At 42.6% G+C, this 21,585-nt stretch overlaps 3 protein-coding genes across 3 annotated transcripts; all 3 read right to left on the bottom strand.

The window, feature by feature from the left end:
- Positions 1-3,313: 3,313 nt before the first annotated feature.
- Positions 3,314-8,247, bottom strand: LOC116494025 (arylamine N-acetyltransferase, pineal gland isozyme NAT-10). The gene is made up of 2 exons (XM_032195723.1): positions 8,189-8,247; positions 3,314-5,777 (listed from the first exon to the last, which is right to left on the bottom strand). Exon 2 carries the CDS (start codon positions 5,770-5,772, stop codon positions 4,900-4,902), a length of 873 nt encoding a protein of 290 aa, XP_032051614.1. The 5' UTR covers positions 5,773-5,777; positions 8,189-8,247; the 3' UTR covers positions 3,314-4,899.
- A 1,810-nt stretch (positions 8,248-10,057) lies between these two features.
- Positions 10,058-14,064, bottom strand: LOC116494024 (arylamine N-acetyltransferase, liver isozyme-like). The gene is made up of 2 exons (XM_032195722.1): positions 13,864-14,064; positions 10,058-10,961 (listed from the first exon to the last, which is right to left on the bottom strand). The coding sequence occupies exon 2, from the start codon at positions 10,954-10,956 to the stop codon at positions 10,069-10,071; it is 888 nt and encodes a 295-aa protein (XP_032051613.1). The 5' UTR covers positions 10,957-10,961; positions 13,864-14,064; the 3' UTR covers positions 10,058-10,068.
- Positions 14,065-15,540: 1,476 nt separating this feature from the next.
- On the bottom strand, positions 15,541-19,769 carry LOC116494216 (arylamine N-acetyltransferase, pineal gland isozyme NAT-3). Its single transcript, XM_032195978.1, has 3 exons — positions 19,733-19,769; positions 19,442-19,625; positions 15,541-17,509 (listed from the first exon to the last, which is right to left on the bottom strand). The coding sequence occupies exon 3, from the start codon at positions 17,500-17,502 to the stop codon at positions 16,630-16,632; it is 873 nt and encodes a 290-aa protein (XP_032051869.1). The 5' UTR covers positions 17,503-17,509; positions 19,442-19,625; positions 19,733-19,769; the 3' UTR covers positions 15,541-16,629.
- Positions 19,770-21,585: the final 1,816 nt, after the last annotated feature.

The raw sequence follows: 21,585 nt of genomic DNA, 5'->3' as shown, positions 1-21,585 counted from the left end.
TAATTGACTGAGTTAACTTTTCCTGTTCAGCATGTAGTGAAGCCATCTGAAGTAGTGTTTGGACAGAAACACCATGGCCTTTAGTCACTTAGTGCCCTGAACTTACTGAAAAAGGTGACTGTGGTCTTGTCTAAATTCATAGCAGTTCTTTGTATTCTAGTTTTCAACGAGTTCTATTAATTTTCTCAGCTAGATATCTAAATTGCTCATCCTTAATGCTGGCTCTCTGAAGAAAGATTTTGTTAAATTGAAGCAAGACACGAAACTCAACATAAAGACAGAGGCTGTGTCTGCTGTAATGCATGTATGCTACATGAACTATAATTCATATACCAAGAACAGCTCATTAGATATTCAAGATGGATCACACATGGAAAGAAATACAGTTTTAACCTAGTAAGAGCCTTGTTCAGGTAGAAAGCCTGATTCATGATCTGAGATAGTTTTTCAGAGCTAATTAAATGCTACTGGTTCAATTACTTAAAATTTGATCATATATTATCACTAGTTGAAAAGAAGTTAATGATGATGAGACATTTCTTTTCCCATGGAAGATGTGACCTGAGTTAAGAAATGATTTATTATTGGTCATCACAAGAAAAACTCAGAATATATCCCATTATTCTTATTAGTAGGAAAATCATTTCCCTCTATGTGAATACATTTCTTCAATGGAGAAAGAATTTCTGCAAAGCTGCGTGGGATGGTTCAGGGAGAAAACCACCAGTAACCACGAGGTGTCACTACACTTGCACTTCCCTGAGAGAAAGTGGATTGGAGAATGTTTCGGTGACATCATGTACGGAGATTTTGGGTAATTTCAGTAACTACTAGCAGTTCAGATGAACTCTGTGAAGTCTTGCTTGGTCGAGGCTCTGTGCAGAGAGTTCTGTTGTATTGCAGAGTTTTGTTAAATCTGATGGGGTAATTTTGTACAGCTGAAGTGTGTTCTGCCATACGCTGGTCCTTATATTTTAAAGGTACCTAAGTGCCCAAAGTTACAAGGATTTAGAGTTGTGATGGGGTCTTCTGAAATGCCCATCTCTATTTTCAGCTTTGGCGTGTGTGTGTTTAAATTGGGCTCTAGCTTCCTAGCCAAGGTAGAAACATTCTGCTGTATAAAATTAGTGTTTAAACTACTCTTGACAGAGATACAAGTGTAGTGGTGAAATATTCATAATGCAAACCGACATTAATTCAAGCTTTCTTGGCTCTGATAAGTCTCAAATGCAGACCTGTTTTCATGGACAACTTCCTAAGCAGTTGAATTTTAAAAGCTACAGGTTTCTAAATGAAAAGTATTTTTTTTCTTAGAGCACAAAAGCAAGTTGGGATTTTTGTTCAAGCTTAAAAAATAAAACACCACCCGCAAAATTTAGTGGATAAAGAGTTGCCAGACACCAGAAGCGTTTGTGTCTGTTACACTAAGGTAGCTATCAGAGCGAACAAGCAGTGTGTTGTAGTTTGTGCTCGCTGACAGCTCAGCGTTAAGTCTAAGCATGCCTCCTGACAGGTGGAATCTTTGTCCCTCCCTTTGACAGGCTGACTGTGCTTGTTTCTGTAATGACTGCTGATGTTGGAAATGTGCGAACGGAACAGCATCTTTCTTGTTGATGCTTCTTCTTTTGTTACTTTTATTCTGCTTTGAATTGGATCTTGAAGACTACTGGACCAGAGTCCAACTGCAGTGAGACATGCTGTGTTTCCCCTTTAGTAATGCATGAGCTGCTTAAACTTTGATTCTTTGGGGAGGGGGAAGGCTGTGCAGTGGTGCCATGGAGTTTGAACTGCGTTTCTTCCGTTGTGTGTCGTGTTTTCTAATAAGACTCCATTATACAATTACACAATTGTGGATGGCTGTCGTTGCCATTGGGCATTGTGTGTCTGTAATGGGCAGCTGGGCTGGGATTCTGGGAGATGGTCCAGAATTGAGACTTAAAAAGAAATTTTCTGCTCTTTTTGTTAATTGGAATGCAATACTTGTAAATTTTATTTGGAATTATAAAGGTCCTGGGTGGGGGGTTCTATATGTGTGCTCTGCTTCATTCGAACAACAGTCTGCAACTAAATCTGCACGGTAGCTTGGGCTCTCATTAAACCTTTCTTAAAGAGAGAACATTAATAAATAAGGCGTAGTAGTGGTGAAGGATGTCAAACTGTCGTGCAGCTTTGAGATCAGTGTTTTACTTCTGCATGTGGATGCAAGTTTCTCTGAGAGCTGATGTTTTAAGGACTTCATTGTTGTTGTGTTTTTTTTATTATTATTTTTAGTCTAGGAGAGCATCTGTCTTCTCCAATAATGCCTTGCTAATGGAACCCCAATATGAGGCCTCTGGGTTTGATTTTGTTTGCTGTTTACACCATTCTCATCTCAAACCTTTGAGACATTTTGGGTCTAACATTCACACCTTAATATCTTCGGGCTTTCATCATCAGCTTTTGGGCAGCTTCAGTTAAACTGTGAAACTGTTCCTGTGCGTGTTAACACTTCTTTGTGTGATTTGATGCTGCACAATGAGGACCTGGTTATAACTGTTGCACAGAGAGGAAAAACCCATCTCAGGGAGTAATTACCAACAGACGGAGTCAGAGAGAAGGTTAAAGCTTCAGATGTTGGCAGCCCCATAGATCTTTGGTAAGAACAGAATACTAGAAAGGGGTACCTGGGTTGAGTCCCATCTTTCCAGGCACAGTTAAAAATGTCATTACGAATCCATAGGGCTCTGCTCCAGGAACCTTTGCACACCACAACCTGAGCAATTACCTGGGAGCAATAGTAGGACCATCTCTAGAGAAATACAGAGGCAGAATAACCTGTTCACGGCTGTCCTCAAGACAAGAGGCAGCAGTACCAGGAAACAGCTGTAGTTCATTGCATATGATTATGGTTTGGTGACCTGGGTTGAATGCAGATGGGAATTTCTGTCAGCTAAAATGGAGGTGGTAAGTGTCTCCAAGCTCAGAGTGTTCCATGGGGTCTTGAGGAACAGCTTGTTTTGATCAATCATTTAGAAAGGAATAAAAACCCTTAATGAGACCTTAATATGATACAGTAATAAGAACACATTATAGAACAACGTCCTTAGTTCCATTGCTTATAGAAAAAACTGTGTTCCCACCTCAGTAAGAACTTTCAGCATCCTCAATCACCTCCCACTTGGTCCTTGGTTCCTTGTCCCTGTGCAGGCACATATGCACCCAGGCCATCGGGTGTCACCACCACTGATGAGCAGGGAAGAGCCAGCACACCCCAGGGCCAGCCCGGAGCTGTTGGCTGCTCAGCCCAGCAGTGGTGGAGTTGGCTATGGGGACTCCTCTTCAATCTACAAGTTCTCTTTCCTGGAACTTGTAGGAATTTACCATCTTCAATTCCGCTGTAAAATTTGTTCAGTATCAGTGTGTTTGGCTCAAGAAGTTTGTGGTGGGGAGGGCTGACCAGCAGATGATAGCACGATTGCACAGACCTCATTTACTCAGCTAACGGTGCGTAAAAGAATCATGCAGTTTCTTGGGGGGGGGCTCAATTTACAGTGACTCTGTTTTTATTTTCCTTTATTTTCAAATACACACAGTATTTGTGAGATTTTTGATCAGATAATGTCTTTGAGCAAAAATATACACCATCAGTGAAAGGAATGAGCGTTTTACCGATACTATTATCATAGATGGGGGAGAAAAAGTAGAGAAAGGGTGTTTTTCAGTATTGCTGCTACTCTTTCATGCACTTGAGAGCATTTCCCCTTTCTTAGTGGTTTACTTGGTCAGGCTTTTTGCAGAAAAGCGTGGTGGGGAAAACAACTTTTTTTTTTATGTGGAAATGCAATTGTAAAATAACTTTTAAAGGAACGAGTTTGTTTAGATTTGGTTGGCACCTGGATATATATATTTTTCAATTCAATACAGATGAAGAAACTAACTTGTGACACTAAAAATCTTGCACTAAGTGTTAATCATTTAGGATAGTCATATGGACTCCCATATTTGCTACACAAAGAGGTAGCAGGGTAGAATTAAGGCTAAAGTGGGGTGGGCTTCCTTGTTCTTTCACCTTTGTTATACAAATACCTTGCAATACTAAAAATATTAAATTTCTACCCCATTTGGGATAGAACTAAATCTAAGGTAGTTGAGACATTTAAGCACCATTCACCCCTTTATAGGGTGCTTACTTATAAGAAGCAAAGAGTGTTGGGTACATCCTCAGAATCCATCAGCCACAATAATGCTGCAACACATACAGTTTGCATCAATTGAAAAACACCTACATACCAAAAATTACCTTGGGCAGTTTACTGCCGTAATGACAAAAGGGATGCACATGATGATAATTTTCATTTCGTACTATATTTTCACCTAAGGATGATGGTGGAAGAATTACACCTCCTAATGTTCCTTTCAAAGATGGCAATATTGTTCAACCTATATTAAAGGTAATGAGATGAGCAGTGAGTGGTTAGATCTTGTGAAAAATGAAGTTTTAAATGCATACTTCATTGTCTAAAAGCTCACAGATGACTTTTTTCCTGTAATGACCATAGAAAATGTGTTGGCAGCATATCACAATGAATAATCCTTACTCCTATTTATGTGCTATAGGCACTCCAAAATTACCCAGACATATTTCTTACCCAAGTTTATAACCAGATTCAAATCAGTCTCTACATTTGTGCCAAAAATTGAACTGCAGTCATCTCACAGAAAATAATTCTATCTACCTGACAGACGAGTCTTAAATCCCTGATTTTCTCCTTTCCCCAGAGTGAAATTCACTTTAATCTGGTATTAATGTATTTTTCCTTCAGTCGCCTGCAAGAGAATCCCATAATCTCGCCGTAGTGATTGCGCAGACCATGGAAGATACGGTACACATGTAGCATTCTCGTAGGTTTTTCCAGTCGTCTAGATTGTGTAAAATCCTTTGACATTAATTGGGATAAGTTTTCTCTCTAACGTGATGTTGAACTTCTCTTTCAGTGTCTTCTCCACCTCTTCATCTTTAAGGGTTATAAATTCCACCAGATCCATGTTTTCCTTGTAATTGTACGTGGTCTCTGTGAGCGTCCACCCGATGAGCGCTCGAAAGCCATCAGTGGTTTGGAGTGTGCAAATAGACTTCTTCGTAAAGAGGGAATCTGGAGATGTCTGAAGGTACGTACACTGGAAACGGAAATCTTCCACTGTCCGTGGTTCAAGACTGAACATATACACTTTCCGACACTCTTTTTTCTCTAGAAGATCAGAATTTGAGAAATTTTGATTGGGGATATATTGTTTCCGTCTCATTTTCTCAAGGTACCAGGTGGCATTTTTTTCTGTGAAACGAAAGACACCAGGTACCTGGGGCTGGTCTTTCCCTGACACAAGCTCCATCGGCTGCCACATTTGATAGGATACACCAAAGCCTCCATCAACAATGTAGGCTTTCCCATCAATAACTACCTTCACTAGGAGATGGGTCATGATGTTGGCATATGCATTTTCGTGTGGGTTGAACACGTACGCTCCCAGAAAGCTGGCGTCATACCCCAGGCATTTCAGGACCCAGCCTAGCAGCTGGTTGTTTTCCATGCACCAGCCACCACGCTTCCTCCGCACGATTTTGTTATAAACGTGCTCCAACTCCAAAGTAATTTTCTCCCCACAATGGATGCTGAGGTTTTCAAATGGAACAGCACGGATGTGGTGCTGGAATATATCTGTTAGGGTTTCCAGATCTTGATTTTCAAGGGAACCTTTATACCCGGTTCTTGCAAAATATTCTTCAAGGTTCATGTCTCCTGTAAAGGAAGGAAATGCATTTTGGTTTTGTTTCTTTACATCAATGATTTACAATGCTGTGAAGAACTGCCCAGGCTGCTGCCAGCAAAGATGCTTTAATCTACTGAACCTCATCAGAGAGGTTTTTAAAGGTAACAAGTATTCATATCAAACAGTTCCCAGTGCACAGAAGAGCAGTGCATGTCGGGGTTTGCTTTTTGTCTTAGTCATCCCTATGGCAAACAGCTGATGCAATTGCAGCTTATATATGCAATGGCTGCGAAACAGGGATTTGCTGTATTTGCTGGGTTAAGAAGCAAGGTAAGATCACACTAGGGAGTGTTCAGAACATTTCATGAAAAACAGTCTAAATCCACTGTTCAATGAAAGGAGTGCCAGTAGGGGAAGCAGTGTTGTCTGCCAGTTGGAGGCAGAATAATTTGAGCCAGGATTCACATGTTCTTTTCATGAGTGCGCCACTGGCCTGTGATCATAAATGAATGGCTTGTTCACCACATGTCTCTTCTGCCTCTGACAAAAAGTGAAAATGATACTCCCTGCACATTTTGTAAAGTGTCAAGTTTTATTCGGATAATTACAGCTGAAAAAAACCTCTGACCTATTCAAGAGTTGCGGACCACTGTGTCTCTTGTCTGCTCTGAGTGTTGCTAAAACTCATTTTGGTGTTGGAATAACAAAGGTGAGTGACCTAAAAGACAAAGAGCACATCTTCTATTCCCCACTGTGCCAGCGTCTCTTACGGTGTCATAAAAGTGGACGGTGGGTGCCTTACAGCTCTCTAGTCCTGGCCTTTTCCAAAACTCACTTTATTCCTGCAAAAGCAGACATAACCAAGCATTTACTGAAGCCTGATACATTGCATCCCTGGTCTGTCCTGCCTCTAGCAATGCCTGCCTCCTGGCCTGGCTTGGTGAGATTCCTCATGAGCAAAATTGCTGATGAGAAACTATTCAGCATGCTTTCTGCCTTCTGATACCATGGAAAGTCATGCTGGTGATCTGGTTTTCACGATGGCCCATCGCAGTCTGCCAGCCATCATTATGAGTCGGCCGCTCTGTAGGTATCTGATAAGATACTGTTCGTAAAATATGTTGTAGATTGCTTGGATATAGGGCTGGAGATAAAATGTTTTGAAGGCTTCAACCTTTACAAAGAAAGCACTAAGTATTTCAGCAATCCAGAGTTACTGCAAATATTTAGCTTCTTGACAGCCCACAAAGCTACTTGAAAATCTTTTGTGCATACAGTAAGCTGAGGTTTAGACACTTAATATTAGTGACTCAGGAAGTCTATTGTATTCAAATAAATTCAGCAGTGAACCACCAAACGTTTAGTGCAAGCTAGAATTTCTCAAGGTGATTTTCAGTGACAGATTTATGATGTGCATATGGATGTTATAGAAGCAGCTGTCCAAAGTGAATGGAGAGCCCCATCAAAAACTGCATGTTATCTTCTACAAAGGGAATTTAGCTTCCAGTGATATTTAAGTGCATTGTTGGAGGATATTCCAATGTAATCCTTGTTAAGTAGAACATAAACTTCTGGGACTTTCTCCTTTTGATTTGCAGAATCTAAGTCTATGTGATCCTACACAGTCAGATTGTGAACATGAAGTAGATCACACCAGCATAAAGTTGTATCTTGAGTTTATAATATTTGTAATTTCTCTCTGCAGTTCCATAATACGATTGATCTATGTTAGATCTTAAGTGTAAGAGATGAAAGTTACAGTTCTTTTGAATTGTGAACAGATCAGATGAAAAGCTAGCTTTTAAAAGGTAATCCTACAAATGTGGCTATGATTTATGCATTGAAAAGCGTCAGCGAAAGAACTTCCAAGGATTATTTCTAAATGTCCAAATAAAGGTGTTCATGCAAAAAATATTTCTTACTAGGACTACGCACATTATCAGCATTTCTGCTGTTAAAATACATGTCTGCCTACATCTATCTTAATGCATCAGCACATGGGCTTTCTGGGGTAGGCAAAACACAATCTGTAACTTCATTTTTTTCTTATTTGTTTTTTAAAGGCCTGTAATTTTATTTCCAAAAATCAGAATCTATTGATTATTAAATTGCTTTTTTCTTCCTTTGCATGTGCAATATTTTTAAATGAATTAAAAATCCAAAGAAAAGGCTATAGTTCTGAATTTGTATCTATTACTGCATCTAAACAAAAGTGAACCTCGTAGTCAAGTGAATATACACCTGAAGAGCAGTAAGACATAAGAATTGAAATTACATTGTTTTGTCCTCTTCAGGAGTCCATGTTTAGCAGGCAATATTTTAGCTCTGTATCTACATATTTTTAAAGATTTATCCTAAAGAGAATTTTGCTTGTTATTCCCAATGACCTTTACCATCATAGAGAAACCATTTTTTGTTTGTTTTAACAAAATAGACTTACCTCTTAAAATAACCTTATTTGTTTATGTTTGCAGCTTCTGGGTTGCTTATTACTGGAGCAGCAGTCGGTACAGCCAGAAGTGAATACAAATTTCGAGGGCCGTCTTCCTCTTTAAGCTCTGCTGTCCCTCACTCCTGAATCTTAAACGCCAAGAAAGGGCAGAGTCCACCCAAAGTGAATGCACATTTTTGGACTTCACTGATCCATGAGCAAATTAAACTTTGTTTCTTCTCTGTTAGTAGAAGTTTGTTTTCCGCTGGTTGAGACCAGACCGAACTTGTTTTCCATGCAACATAATTTCCGTAGATATTTACAATGGCTCTGATTTTTTTATAATTGCATTATTGTTAGTTGGCAAGTCAGCACTTTGTGGGGGAGTATAGTCTTCTGCTTCCTTCTGGGTACACTGCATTGCCAAAGAACTTCAGTCTCTGTTTTCCCAAACTCTGCAGATGTACAAAATGACCTGTCTTTGCTCACAAAGGAACTTTCTGATCTGTTCAAAGCCTCCACTGGAGCAGGTAGTTACTTTGGAGCTGCAATACCTAATGAACACCATGACAAATATTTATTTGCACAATGTTGTGTGAGAACAGAGTAATCCATTGCCTTTCCAAAACTTGGCCTTCTGCATCCTCACATTGTGTAGCTGTTTGATTCGCTCCTTGTCAAGCATGTCTCCTTCACTTGATAGAAGTGGAAAGCTGAGGGTCCCTTTGGGGAAGACAGAGAGTCTGTTGGGCTCTATCTGTGGAAGCAACTGATTTTTAGGCACACTGGCTGCCCCATCACTTGCTGTTGTTGACTGACATAAGTATCCGTCTTTTTCCTGGCTGAGGACCAATGTCGTTCTGTCACCCTCTCATTATGCATCCTGTGCAGTACCTGCCACAAGCCTCATATAGGTAAAAAGTCTGTCATGTTACACCCAACGTGCTGTGAAACCATGCAGCTGGCATGTCCTAACTTCCCAGTGCTCTCTTTTGCATCTCCAGGATTTCTTCTTCCATGTAGTTTTTGTGCAGAATACTACTTGCAATAAATATAAAGCAGTTTAGCTATAATACTGTCATGCCTGTTTGATGTCAAGTTGTCAAGGAGAGTTAGGACCCAAAAGTTTAGATTATGTTTTTCAAAGGTTGATCTAATTTTGATTGTTTCAAAAAGTCTAATTTTTAAGAACTGATGAAACATCTCAGCTCGTGTTGATTTTATTTCAGTTTCAGAGGCAAAGAAAAATCATGCTAAAAGGAGCTAAAATTGGGCACTCAGGACTGGAGAGTTTGGATTTGGTTTGTTTGTTTGTTTGTTTTTAAGTGCCTTTGCATAAATAGCTGACTTCAAGCCAATTTCTAGTAAGGGAACAGGACTCAAGTCTCTCAAGTTATTTCATCAGCAGTTAATCAGTACCTAATTGTGCCTTGTTTTGAGACAGTCTTAACTTTTTAGGAAGTCTTTGATGTCCAACTTCAGCTTGAGTCTCTATTTCAGACTGCTAAAGAAATTCAATAATTTGTAAAACTGTGTTGAGAAGATTGGAAATAATACCAAAAAATGTTACAAATCTCTTGTGTGAAATGATAATACAGACTTTTTTCTTTGTGGCACGTGAGATCCAAAGAGGTGGAACAAAATTTCAGGGAGACAAAATGCAATTTCCATATGAGAAGATTAAAGGTGTTGAGATGTTTCAGTTTCTAAAGGAGAAGTTTAAGAAAAAGTACAAAATCAGCATAGGCAGTTAATTAACAATATACTCAAATTTACCAAGCTTTGTGTTCATCTGATTAGCCCAACTTTAGAATCAGATTAACTCTATTAATGTGAATTTTAGAAGGTTTATATTGGAAATTTAAAGACCCATCTAGCACTATTTAGAATTAGATCATATCCACTATATTAGGTGGCAAGCCACGAACGTTTACGGGTACCAGTTTGTTTTCTAGCACTATATTGAATTTTTCTTTCAGTGTCTTCTCAACCTCTTCATCTGTAAGAGTTGTGATCTGCAGGAGGTCCGTGTCCTCCATGTAGTTGTACTTCATCTCCGTGAAGGTCCACCCAACTAAGGCATAAATCCCTTCAGTGGTCTGGAGGGTGCAGATTGACTTCTTCCGAAGTATGTTATCTGGAGACACTTGTAGGTATGTGTTTAGCTCCTGGAAGTCATCTATATGGCGTGGCTTAAGAGTGAATGAATATATTTTCCTGATATTGCCCATTTCTGTTGTATTAGCGGGAGGGACGCTTTGCTCAGAAATATAATGCTTCCTTTTGACTTTCTCAAAGTACCAGATGCCGTTGTCTTCCCTGAAGCGGAAGATGCCAGGGATCTGGGGTTGATCCTTCCCAGAAATCAGCATCACTGGCTGCCATGCCTGATAGGCACCGCCAAAGCCAGCATCTACGATGTAGGAGCTTCCCTTGATCTCCACCTTCAGCAGGATATGATTTATGCGAGCAGTGTATGCCTTCTCTGCTGGATCATAACTATTTCCTCCAAGAATACAAATGTCATATCCTATTCCTTGCAAGGCCCAAAATAAAAGGTAGTTGCTTTCCAGGCACCATCCACCACGTTTCTTTCTCACGATCTTATTGTAAATAGATTGTAAATCCAGCTCAATGGTCTCCCCACAATGCATGCTGAGGTTTTCAAAAGGAATCGCCTGGATGTGATGCTGGAAGATGGCTGTTAAGGTTTGCAAGTCTGCATCCTTGTGGGAGCCATCGTAAGAAATTCTTGCAAAATACTCTTGAATGTTCATTTTGCCTGTGTGAGCAGGAAAATAGCCAGTTACTGTTGTGCAGCTCTCAAGGGGTTCACTCCTATTTCTGCAGCACAGGTTAACCAGCCTGCAAATGTAGCTGAGGCCATTTCAGTGAAGATTTGAAAGAAAGCTGTGCCTTTGGTAGGAGATCACGCAGGTCTAACCTGCATTCTATCATCTCTATTTCTTAAGAAAGAGGTGAGGATAGGAGCAGGTAACAGTAAAGCTTTATATCTCAGATACTGTCTTCAACCCAGGTGGGTAACTTTGCTATAGGAAAACACAGACAGCACATAATAATCTCTGGCCCCAGATGAGGGTCTGCGTGGCAAAAATTTTATAAAACTAGCAAACAACAGGTTTGCAAACAGCTGTTAGCCCACATCAGCATAAAATTCACAGCTTTTTTTTTTTTTTTTCTTTTTTTCCTGTTTCTTTTATAGTAACAGGCAAGCAATTCTTTATCACACAGAAAATTCAACTGCAAATTTTTACATTCATGGTTTCAGCTAACTGGGATTAACTTCTCAGCATGTCAGCATTTCAGCCAAGCTTCTATGTGAACTAGATTGTTGTTTTCTTAATCTCTTTAGTTTCCCTGTGGAGTTCAGACAGTGCTTTGACCTGGGCTTTTGAAAGGAAGAGATTGTTAATTTTTTTAACCTACAGGTCAAGGGAATTGATAATTATTAAGAATGCCTTCAAGGCATATCCAGTGGCTTTTGGTTTCTTCTACTCTCTCTTACAAATCAAAGACCTTAGCCTCAGCTCAAATTATTGTATGTATTTTGTGTCTTCATGTCAGTGATCCCCTTTCTTTTCATTAGCATAAAGTGACTGTCATTGGTACTGGCTGCATGGCTGACATGCAAAAGAGTCCCTGTAACACTTCTAATCCACTGACTCATCTGGTATCTGCAAGGATTTGTTTTGCCTTTAATTTAGATTTAATTTGGCTCTTTTTTTCCATGCAAGGAGATATATATTTTTTATTATTATTGTTATTTTTTAACCAAAACAATTTACAATCTGCTAAGGACTGTATGAAGTTCCAAAAGGTCTGTGAATTTTTTTCTCCTTGAAATCAGTCACACATTCCCTGGGAGGATTTCCCAAAAATGTATTGATGTAGATGATGAAGGAGAGGTTACCCCGCCACAACTATTCTCAGCTTTGGTCCACCTGCCTCCCCAACCCCCCAGCAGTGACAGCAGCTCAATCCAGTGTCTGGGAGTGCAAGGAGCTTTTGAAAATCCCACCTCAGATATGTAAGTGGAAATACCCTTGTCCAGGAAGGTAAGCACATCAGAAGACCTAATCTCTAGACTTTAACCCCAACTGTGATGCCAGCAGCATAACTCACTTGATTTAGTTGTATTGCTGCTGATTTGTACTAGTACCAACAGTCTGACTGTGTGACAGGAAAATATGATAAAATCAAGTACTATCATAATAAGGGAGTAAGAAATAAACATTTTAATTTCAAACGGACCAGCAAAGCTACATGAAAAAGCAGTAATGCAATTTGATATTGTTGTTTTGGTTTTTTTTCTATCCCTTTATAAGGACAAGGGCACTCATCTCTGGCAGGATCTCCTTGGAAACACTATTTGTAGAAAGTCATGCCCCCTGATAGATGCAGACACACGTTCTTGTACACTGCCAAGGCCATCCTGTGGTGCTCTGCCCCGTTTTTCTCTCTATTCCCATTTTCAGCCATTCTGCACAGCCAGATAGAAACATCTCTTTCTCACAACGGTGCCAAGCTTCACGTCTTTGGCCAAAAGGGGCCCGAGCAAGTCCCTTAGCCTGGCAGGCCTCATAAGCTTGACATTTTCTTTTGGGCAAGTGCCCATCCATCCATGCTCCTGGCCAGTAGCCAAAGCCCTGGTGCGCTCCCTGTAGCTCATCTCCTGGGTCGGGCTCCCTGAGGGCCCTGGTGCAGGGACAGCACAGTGTATAAGCAGCCCTTCTGCCAGACGTGGGCACCTTCCCAGGGGGTGTACACAGCAAAGCTTTGCAAAAATGGGCTTGGGGAAATGCATAGCCCGTGCCTCAGTTTCCCCAGCTCATAACCTCATCGATTTAATAGAAGCTGTGTAATAGAGAGAAGCCTGTGGTTGCTGACAAAATAGGCTCTGATCTCTATTAATACTGAAATAGGTATAAGAAGGATAAGGCTGCAGTACAAAACCACGAGTGCTAGTGAATATAGGCAGGTAACAGCCACGTAAACTGCTGTTCCCTCTCTTGGCCTCCCGGAGGCAGCTTTTTCTTCCCAGCACAACTGTGACCACCCCAGCAGGATTGTAACAGAGCACAAGCCCTTGCCCAGGGGATGGTTTGCATCCCGAACTGGGCTGCCAAATAAATCTTTTCACCCCAGCTCAGACCTGGGTCTGGTTTGCTTTTGCTCACACAGCAGCCGAGTTCCATTTGTGTGTGTTCACAGGAGCAGCTCAGTGGGCAGCGGGATGCTGGCAGGAGTTGTGCCTATCTGCAAGCCTCCCTGGGGATCACTGAATCCTTTCATAATTCACCTCAGTGGTAGGAACAGTTCTTCACTGCTAGAATTCAAGAGAGACTTCCAAGGTAGGATCCTCTTGCACATGCCTCTACGATTTGTTTGATTTTAAGCTGCATTGCAAGACAGGAGCCGGCTTTTTCATATACTCTGGCTCAGCATAAAACAAAGTTAGTCTCAAGTGCTTGATCTTTGTACTTTGACAATGGCCTCACAATGCTACGCGTGGTGTCAACCCCGGGGTTGCTGTAATTTATACCTTGCTAACATTCCTATAGTGCCTAAGCTCACGGTATGCAGACACACAGGGGTGGGCTTTTCCAGCTGGTCTGACCTGCAACTATGCACTGGAGTTAGAGCTCAGACAGACGGGTTCTTACCTCTATGCCAGGAGCCGCAGGCTTTCTGGGCTGGCTTGCTCCAAAGTTCCCAGGAATGATTGCACCAGGCACTGCTGCCCTTAAAGAACCAGGCTGCCTTTTGCTGCCTGGCAGGGGCAGGATTTTCCTCCAGCAGAACTGGGACAGGATAGCAGATGGTTTTGTCTTTTGTCCTATTTTATGTTCTGGTGGCCTTATTGCTTTCGTTGTTTTGACATGTGCATAGAAAGTCCTGTCGTGCAATTAACTGCGGTAGGAGCTATACAAAAAGCCAGCACATGATGCATTCCCCAAATTGCTTACAATGTTGAGTAGGCTTAAACCACCCACGTTACTGATTGAGAGCTGAAGCTTTCCAGGAACACAAAGAGCAGTACAGCACAGGTAGCACCTTGTGCAAGTGGCTGTCACCCCTTAGATCAGCCTGATGCTTCAATCTCTGGGGCATCTTGCTGGTTGCACCCACGCTGAAGCTGCAAAGCAAGCATGCAAATTTTGGTACAGCTGTAACATCGGTGACACTGACATGGCCTGGTTCCCTGTAGGAAGCAATTTAGGACTATGAGCTACTAATCCAAGCCAAGCAAGTCACTGATAAATTGGCAGGGGGTGGCAACTATAGGATTAATCGCAGAGCACCGAGTCATTCTTGGCGGCTGGTGCCGGCCCCCCAAGCAGCAAGGCCCAGTTTACCAAGGCCTTCAGCTGTCCGAGCCCCTGCAAGCCCTGTCTTCAGTCAGTGAGGATGCTACTGCCCAAGCACAGCACTCCCGGAGCCCGCTATGCCTTTAAGGATTTGCCTCTGAAGTCTGTGATAAGGAAAAAAGCAAGCTAGTGAAATCTGAGCTGAAGAGCCTCTTTTTTTCCTCCTGGCAGAGCTGCATGTGATTTCTCAGGGCCGGAGGTGCTGAGCTGTGCCAATGGGCCGCAGCCAGGGCATGCACCCTGGGGGCTGAGTCAGCTGAAAGGACAGCGTTTTTTTTCCTATTACTGGTTGCCCTTTGCGTGCTGCATCTCTGCAGCGATGAGCTAAGCCCCCTACCCCTTCCCCTGAGACAACAAAACAGCCCAGAGCATGAGAAGAGGCCAGGCACGGGGTGCTTCCCAGGCCTGGGTTTCCACAGAGGCCTTGCAGCTGCTGCCCGCGCCTCCATGCAACCTGCCTGTGCTTTCAGGCTGCCTCCATCCCACAGCTCTGACCCAGCCACCAGGCACTGTGGGGGTAAATACATCGGCTTTGTGCAGCTTCCAGACCAGCAAGATCCTGGGACCAGCAAGATCCTGGGACCAGCAAGATCCTGGGCACAAACATTTAATTTCTCCATAGGCTGGGGGAGGCCCATGTGCTATAAGGGACCAACACATGGAACCAAGCACACACAGATGCGTTTTGGGAAGATGTAGACTTGGGGAACTAGCTGTGTTGCTAAGAAATGCATTTAGAAGGTGCAGAATAGCAGCTGCTTTTATTAACTGTAAATTTCTAGTTATAGGAAGCTGCACACGTTTCATAACAAACAAAAAAAAAAAAGGGACATTGAGTCCTTGTATTCTTAAAAGCCTTGGCTGCAAAACATCAGCATATGCAAATAATCAGGACAACTGCAGTGATTAATGATTTTTTTACTTTTTTTACTTAGAAAATAAAGGTTGCAGTATGGGTGGGAAAAAAAAAAAAAAAAAAAGAAAATTTCACAATTTTTTTTATATGTAATTCTAATTCACTTACATGATTTACTTAATTGTAAGTGCATAGTTGTAATGCTTCTGTGATTTGTACATAAAGGAACATCAAGCATCATCTCAAAGGGCAAAGTGATTACATTTGTGTAATTTCTCATACTAAAAATCTTAGCCTTTAGGTATCTGATTAAGATTCATCGTTTTTCCTTATATCAATATAATTAGTACCACTGCAAACACATTCTCAGTCAAGCAGATATGTTTTGGAAAAATAACTCTGAGCACTTGTTTAAATTCAGTCAAAATAACCGACGTGCAATAACATTTGGAGTAGGAGCAATGCTCTTGTGCAAGGAGAGTGCATTCCCAGCAGTCCTCTGCTGGGTGGTTACAAACAAAATCCATGGGCGATGCTTTCAGTTTGAAGAAATTCTGCTTTTTGGTTATGTCACTGGAAGAACAGGAGTCATGTAAAGTCTGAAACAAGGCAAAATTGTCTCCTAGCATTTCTCATCACTGGTTTTAGGCCATAAAAAGCCCCTTGGTACTGGAGGGACTGTCTGACTGCTATGTGAGAGGGTGCTAGGAGTGCAAAAGCACAATGGAGAGGCTTATGGCTTACTGTAGCAAATGGCACTGGATGCCTTTATTTTTCTGGCTATTACATTTCAAAAAATAGCATAGTATTCATTTAAGATGTGGGTATGATTTTCCCCAGGTGGCAGAGCAAAGTAATAAGGAAAGGGACATAGTGCTCCATCGCCCTGCCCTGCTGCTCTGGTATCATGGGAAAAGCTTTTAAGAGATGAAAGGAGCAGGGAATGGGCAGCGTCTGCTGCCAGCTAAGCACAAACAGAAGGGGAGCGATTTGATTGAGTGAGGAAGAAATTATTTGTACCCAAACCAAGGAGAGATGCAGGAACAGTTGTGAAAATCAATTTATTTTCCAGATTCATGCTAATCTGTTCTGCCTTACATTGGGGTAGTTGGAAAGAGAAAGCTTAACCTTTAGATGCTTGTCAGAAAAGAGGGGGGAGAATTGCATGTAATGCCACTAGATTGAATTATAATTCAGACAGTGACTTAAAACAGAGACAACCTGCTTGTATTGATGGGTACAAATTTCTTATCTAGTGTTATATTGAATTTCTCTTTCAGTGTTTTCTCCATTTCTTCGTCTGCAAGGATTCTGATTTCCACCAGATCCATGTTATCCTTATAATTGTACTTTATCTCAGTAAGTTTCCAGCCAACCAGTGCCCGGACCCCGTCGGCAGTCTGCAGGCTGCAGATGGACTTCGTAACAAAGAGCGAGTCTGGCGCAGTCTGCAGGTGCAGGTTGCGGGCTCTGAACTCTTCTATGTCTCGTGGCTGGAGGGTGAAGAGATAAACTCGCCGGCAGACTTCTTTGTCCACATTATGAGATGTGGAGACGCTTTGGTTGGGAACACACTGTTTCCTTTTCACCTTCTCAAGGTACCAGATCCCATTCTCTTCCAGAAAGCGGAAGATGCCAGGAGTCTGAGGCTGATCTTTCCCCGAAATCAGCTCCATTGGCTGCCACATCTGGTAGGCCATCCCAAAACCACCATCCACGATGTAGGATTTGTCAGAAAGCACAACTTTTAGCAGCAGATGGTCGATGTCATCAGCATACGCATCATACTCGGGGACATAAACCTTTGATCCCAGAAGGGTGACGTCATACCCTAGGGTTTTCAGGACCCAAGATAAGAGGTGGTTGTTCTCCATGCACCAGCCCCCGCGTTTCTTCTTCACTATCTTGTCGTAAGTGGCTGCCAGGTCCAGCTCGATGCTTTCCCCGCAGTGGATGCTGAGGTTCTCAAAAGGGACTGCTTGGATGTGGTGCTGGAATATTTCCGTCAAGGTCTCCAGGTCCGGTTTGTCGTAGGAGCCCCGGTAAGAAATTCTGGCAAAATACTCTTTGATGTCCATGCTGCCTCTGAGAGAATGGTGAAAAAAATACCACAGCTTGTGTCAGAAGTAATGCAAGGTTCTTCCCTGTCTGTTATAACAGGGCTGTCATCAGAATGAGCAACCTGCTCAGAAGAGGAGCAGGGTTTGACAAATGGTCCTATCAAAGGCAGCTGAGTGCAAGTATTAGCACTGAGGGAAGCCAATGGGACACTGCTGATGAGCACAAATGTTATTTTTAATTGTTTCTTTTACAGCTGTGACAAGAGGCTCCAGCTGTGCTAAGCACATTTCAGCAGAGAGTTCCTGCCCAGCAAAGCTACAAATCTCCGTAGGAAGGAACAAAAACAGTAACAGCTCTGTTTCCCCACTAGAAATTACGGGAACTGAGACTCTCCAGCTCTGAACTGCTTTACTTGTGGTTTGACTCAGCAAAGCAGAAGCAGAAACCCTCCCTCCCCTGCAGAGCAATCTAGAGCCTCCTCTGCAACTGCATCTGAAATAAACCCACCCATCCGTGGAGTTTCCTCCGTTATTTGGGCAGGCTGGCAGAGGCCGGTCACACCTGAGTCTGCTCAGTGCTGGCGGTAGCAGATGTGACCTGGAGCACAGAATTGTTTCTACAGTCACAGAGGCAGAAGAAGATGTAGGAGATTTTTAGTTTGTCTGCTGGGATCCGCTCCCTGAGCAGAGCTCAGCTCCCTGGCCCTGTTCCTCCACCCTGCGCCAGTAGTGGGAGGAAACCAAAGTTTGGGCCAAAAATACAAATTTCAGGGGCCCCATATTTTCTGACATCAGTCTCTTTGGGGATGTACTTGCACTCATAGTCATGTTTCAGGGAGGCAGAGGTCTCCTGGGCAGCAGGCGTTGCCCTCCCTGTCCCATCTGCAGCAGGTTTAGCAGGATGCTGTTTTTCATGAGCACAAGGGAAGAAACAGCCCAAGGATCTGAGCCCTTGGTGTAGGGTGGCAAGAAATGGGATTTTAAGGTGGCCAAATATCTTTCTTATTCCACCCTGGGCACCAGTGCATTTCAGATGGCTCTGAGCACAGAGCAGTGTTGTTCAGATCATTGGCCTGAAACGTCCCAAAATGTTCTCAAAGTAACTGTGTGTGGTTCTTAAGATAAAGCCATAAGAAAAAACTCTGACCATTCCAGCAGGATTCAGTTCTTCATATGATGAAGAAAGCGTGCACTGAATTGTATGGGAATTTTATATAGTTTCAGTATATAAAGAAAGCAATGAAAATACAAGTTCACCATTTCTCATAATGTTGTGGCAGGAACAGAGGGGGTTCCCAGAGTGGCTACCCACATTTAAGACACAAATGATCAGAAACCTGTAATTATTGTATCATGATCACCACCACATCTAAGAGATTTTAAGCACAGGCCTGAATTATCAAACACCAGGTAAAGAGTATCTGATCATTATTCTGTGCCTTCTCTTTCTTCCATTTCTGCCTTGTTCCCAAGCTTTTCCCCAAAGAATCACAACTGCAACTCTGTTAATTTTTGGAGATGGACTTTGCAGAAACTTAGTTCTTGCAGTGGGAACAGAAAGCTAGCTTCACTGGCAATGAGCATCCCTTCCCCCTCCTTTTTACTTCCTTTCCTTCACTTTGCCAAAGTAGGTGAAACCTCTGTATTGTATGAAACCTTTGTGGTTTTTTTTTGGCTTTCTGTGTTTCATGTAGTTGTTTATAAGGCCTTTTCAATAGCTGTAACTGAAATATGTCAGATGGCACCAATGCCCGAGCTGTTTGAGGCTGATAACCAAGTAAATAAAGCAGCATATCTAGTACACTGACGTAAAAAGAGGCATCTCTAGCTGAACGTTTCTCTCTCTGCTGTTACACAACCTAGACATTTTCTGCTGTGTTTTGTCTTCAGTCATATTTAACTTCCTGGTTATGAAGTACTCAGTTGCCAAAACTGAAGGTTGAAAAAAAGGTCTTACCTGGAAAATCAGTTCAACCACGAACGGATCTCCTGGGGGGGATTTGTTAAAGGTAAAGTAAGCAGCGTGGTCCTCTGTCCTTTACCTGGTGCAGGCAGGGGTCAAAGACTGTCCTCCAGCTGCTTTCCAGGGGAATGTCTTTTCTCTCAACTTGCTTCCACCCGCCTCTGTCAGATTGCAAAAGCTGAAAGAAAAAAAAAAAAAAAAAAAAAAAAAAAAGAAAAGGGTGGAGCACAAGAGCCTTAGTGAGCGAACAAAACCAACAGCACTGACTCAACCCGCATTCAAAACCTGGTTGTTATTAGAGTGTTTTCACTCGCTTCTTGCTGCCTGCAGTGGCCAGTTTGAGCTGTAACAGAAAATGACAAAAAGCTAGCCGGATGTACGTGGGTGATACAGAGCTTCGCCAGGTATTGGGTTACTGGTTGTTCAGGAACTTGGGGAATATTTCTTGTAGGCATTGAGCCTGAGAAGTTTTTTCCACTCTGAAAAGCAGCAAAATTTCTGCACAGCACCCCTCTCCTCTGTCAGCATGCACAAGAGCTTCAGCCTTTGCTTAATTCATGCTTTATAATTTATATGCTTGGTTTTTTGGTTGGTTTGTTTGTGGTTTTTTTTCAGTAAATTTCCTGGAGTGTAAGGAAAAGCTGGGCCAGTGGTGTGTCTGCCTTGATCCTGGCCCAGAAGTAGCACCTGAGGATGCCATCCATGGTGGTGAAGATGCCTCTGGCAAAGTGATGATATGAAGTGCCAGCCCACAGGTAGCTCTCTGTGTGAATCATACTACTTTTCTCTCTGCATGTTTTGCTTACCCTTTTCCGAGATAAATCTTATTAATTCTCTGATATAAACAGATTCTTCTGTGTTAATTCCCTAACAGTCCTTCACATTTAGTATCACCAGCGAGTTTCATTCAAACACAGATTTGTTGGGATAATTAGCAGAGATAATAAATCAGACCAAATAGAGAGGCCTGTGGTAACCCATGACACAGCTCCACTGCCATATCAAAATTTGGCTCTTTATCATACCATCGGCGTCCAGTGTTTGGCCCCACAAACAGAATTGATGCCCAAAGCGAGAGACACTCGAGGGAATGGATTACTTGCCTTTCTTGGGCTCCTCTGGGCAGGTCCAACTTGGTGAAAAGAGAAAGCCTATATTCCTAGCCAGATCTTGCTGTGCATGGAATAATCCATTCTCTTCTCACAGGCTTCATTTTGACAAAGAGGAGCCAAAAGCCAGGCGGGCAGACCCATGGCGCTTGTGGGAACCACACTGAGAAGAAGCCCACACTCCCCAGAGCCCCAGGGACTCCAGATGGTGACAAAAGCACCATGTTCCCTTGGGCAAACATGGGGGTATGGGATCTGTAGGAGATAACACTGGGTTCCTGAGAAGACACAAGTGTTTCCTACCCAAGCAGGTACAACCCATTTCTTCTCATACTTTGATACCCAGTTTTCCTCAGCATGTTTTCCCTACAACGTACCCCTGATGGAACAGTTTCTTCCCACGTCTTTCAAATTCTCAGCTCAGCTCACTATCCCATGCCTTTGTTCCTGCATCACTCCTTTTTGCTCCCCACTCTCCACCTTTTGCTCCTCAAGCCATTAAAGCCAAGAAGTCTCATCCTCCCCGGGTGCACCAAGGCTGTCAGAGGGCAAAGCTCACTCAGTGAGACCTGAAGGTAAGGGAAAGCTCATCGTGACCCAGAAGCTGTGCCAGAGTCTGTTTGCATTTCAGCTCTGTGCCAAATCATAGTGGTTCATTTCAGGCTTGGCAGGGCAATAAACTGCAATAACTGCTGATGGGCAAGGCGCCTGGACATGCCGCACATCTCCACCTGAGCCCATCCCGAAAAATGGCAAAGGGCAAAGCCCAGCCCGGGTCAGGGGGAGCGCGTGGCCAGCAGCGACCTGTAACACATTGTCCCGGAGCTGGCAGGAGGCAAAGCTCGCTGAGCTTCTTCCAGAAGAACATCAATGTAATTGCACTCGGCTTTTATTTATTTATTCATTTAAACAGCCGACAGCATTTAATTTATTACTGAAATCCTTCTCTCCTCCTGACTCTCCTTAGAGGCTGCAGCAAATAGTCCTCCCTCCCCCCTTTAACAGAGCATTATGTGCTGCAGTGTTTGC

Source organism: Aythya fuligula, chromosome 12 (genome assembly GCF_009819795.1).
Source record: "Aythya fuligula isolate bAytFul2 chromosome 12, bAytFul2.pri, whole genome shotgun sequence".
NCBI classification, from domain to species: domain Eukaryota; kingdom Metazoa; phylum Chordata; class Aves; order Anseriformes; family Anatidae; genus Aythya; species Aythya fuligula.
Note: the sequence above shows the minus strand (reverse complement) of the source record. Positions and strands in the feature narration are given on the sequence as shown.

Coding starts and splice junctions, on each gene's coding strand:
- LOC116494025 (XM_032195723.1), bottom strand. CDS start 5,772: ATGAACCTTGAAGAATATTTTGCAAGAACCGGGTATAAAGGTTCCCTT.
- LOC116494024 (XM_032195722.1), bottom strand. CDS start 10,956: ATGAACATTCAAGAGTATTTTGCAAGAATTTCTTACGATGGCTCCCAC.
- LOC116494216 (XM_032195978.1), bottom strand. CDS start 17,502: ATGGACATCAAAGAGTATTTTGCCAGAATTTCTTACCGGGGCTCCTAC.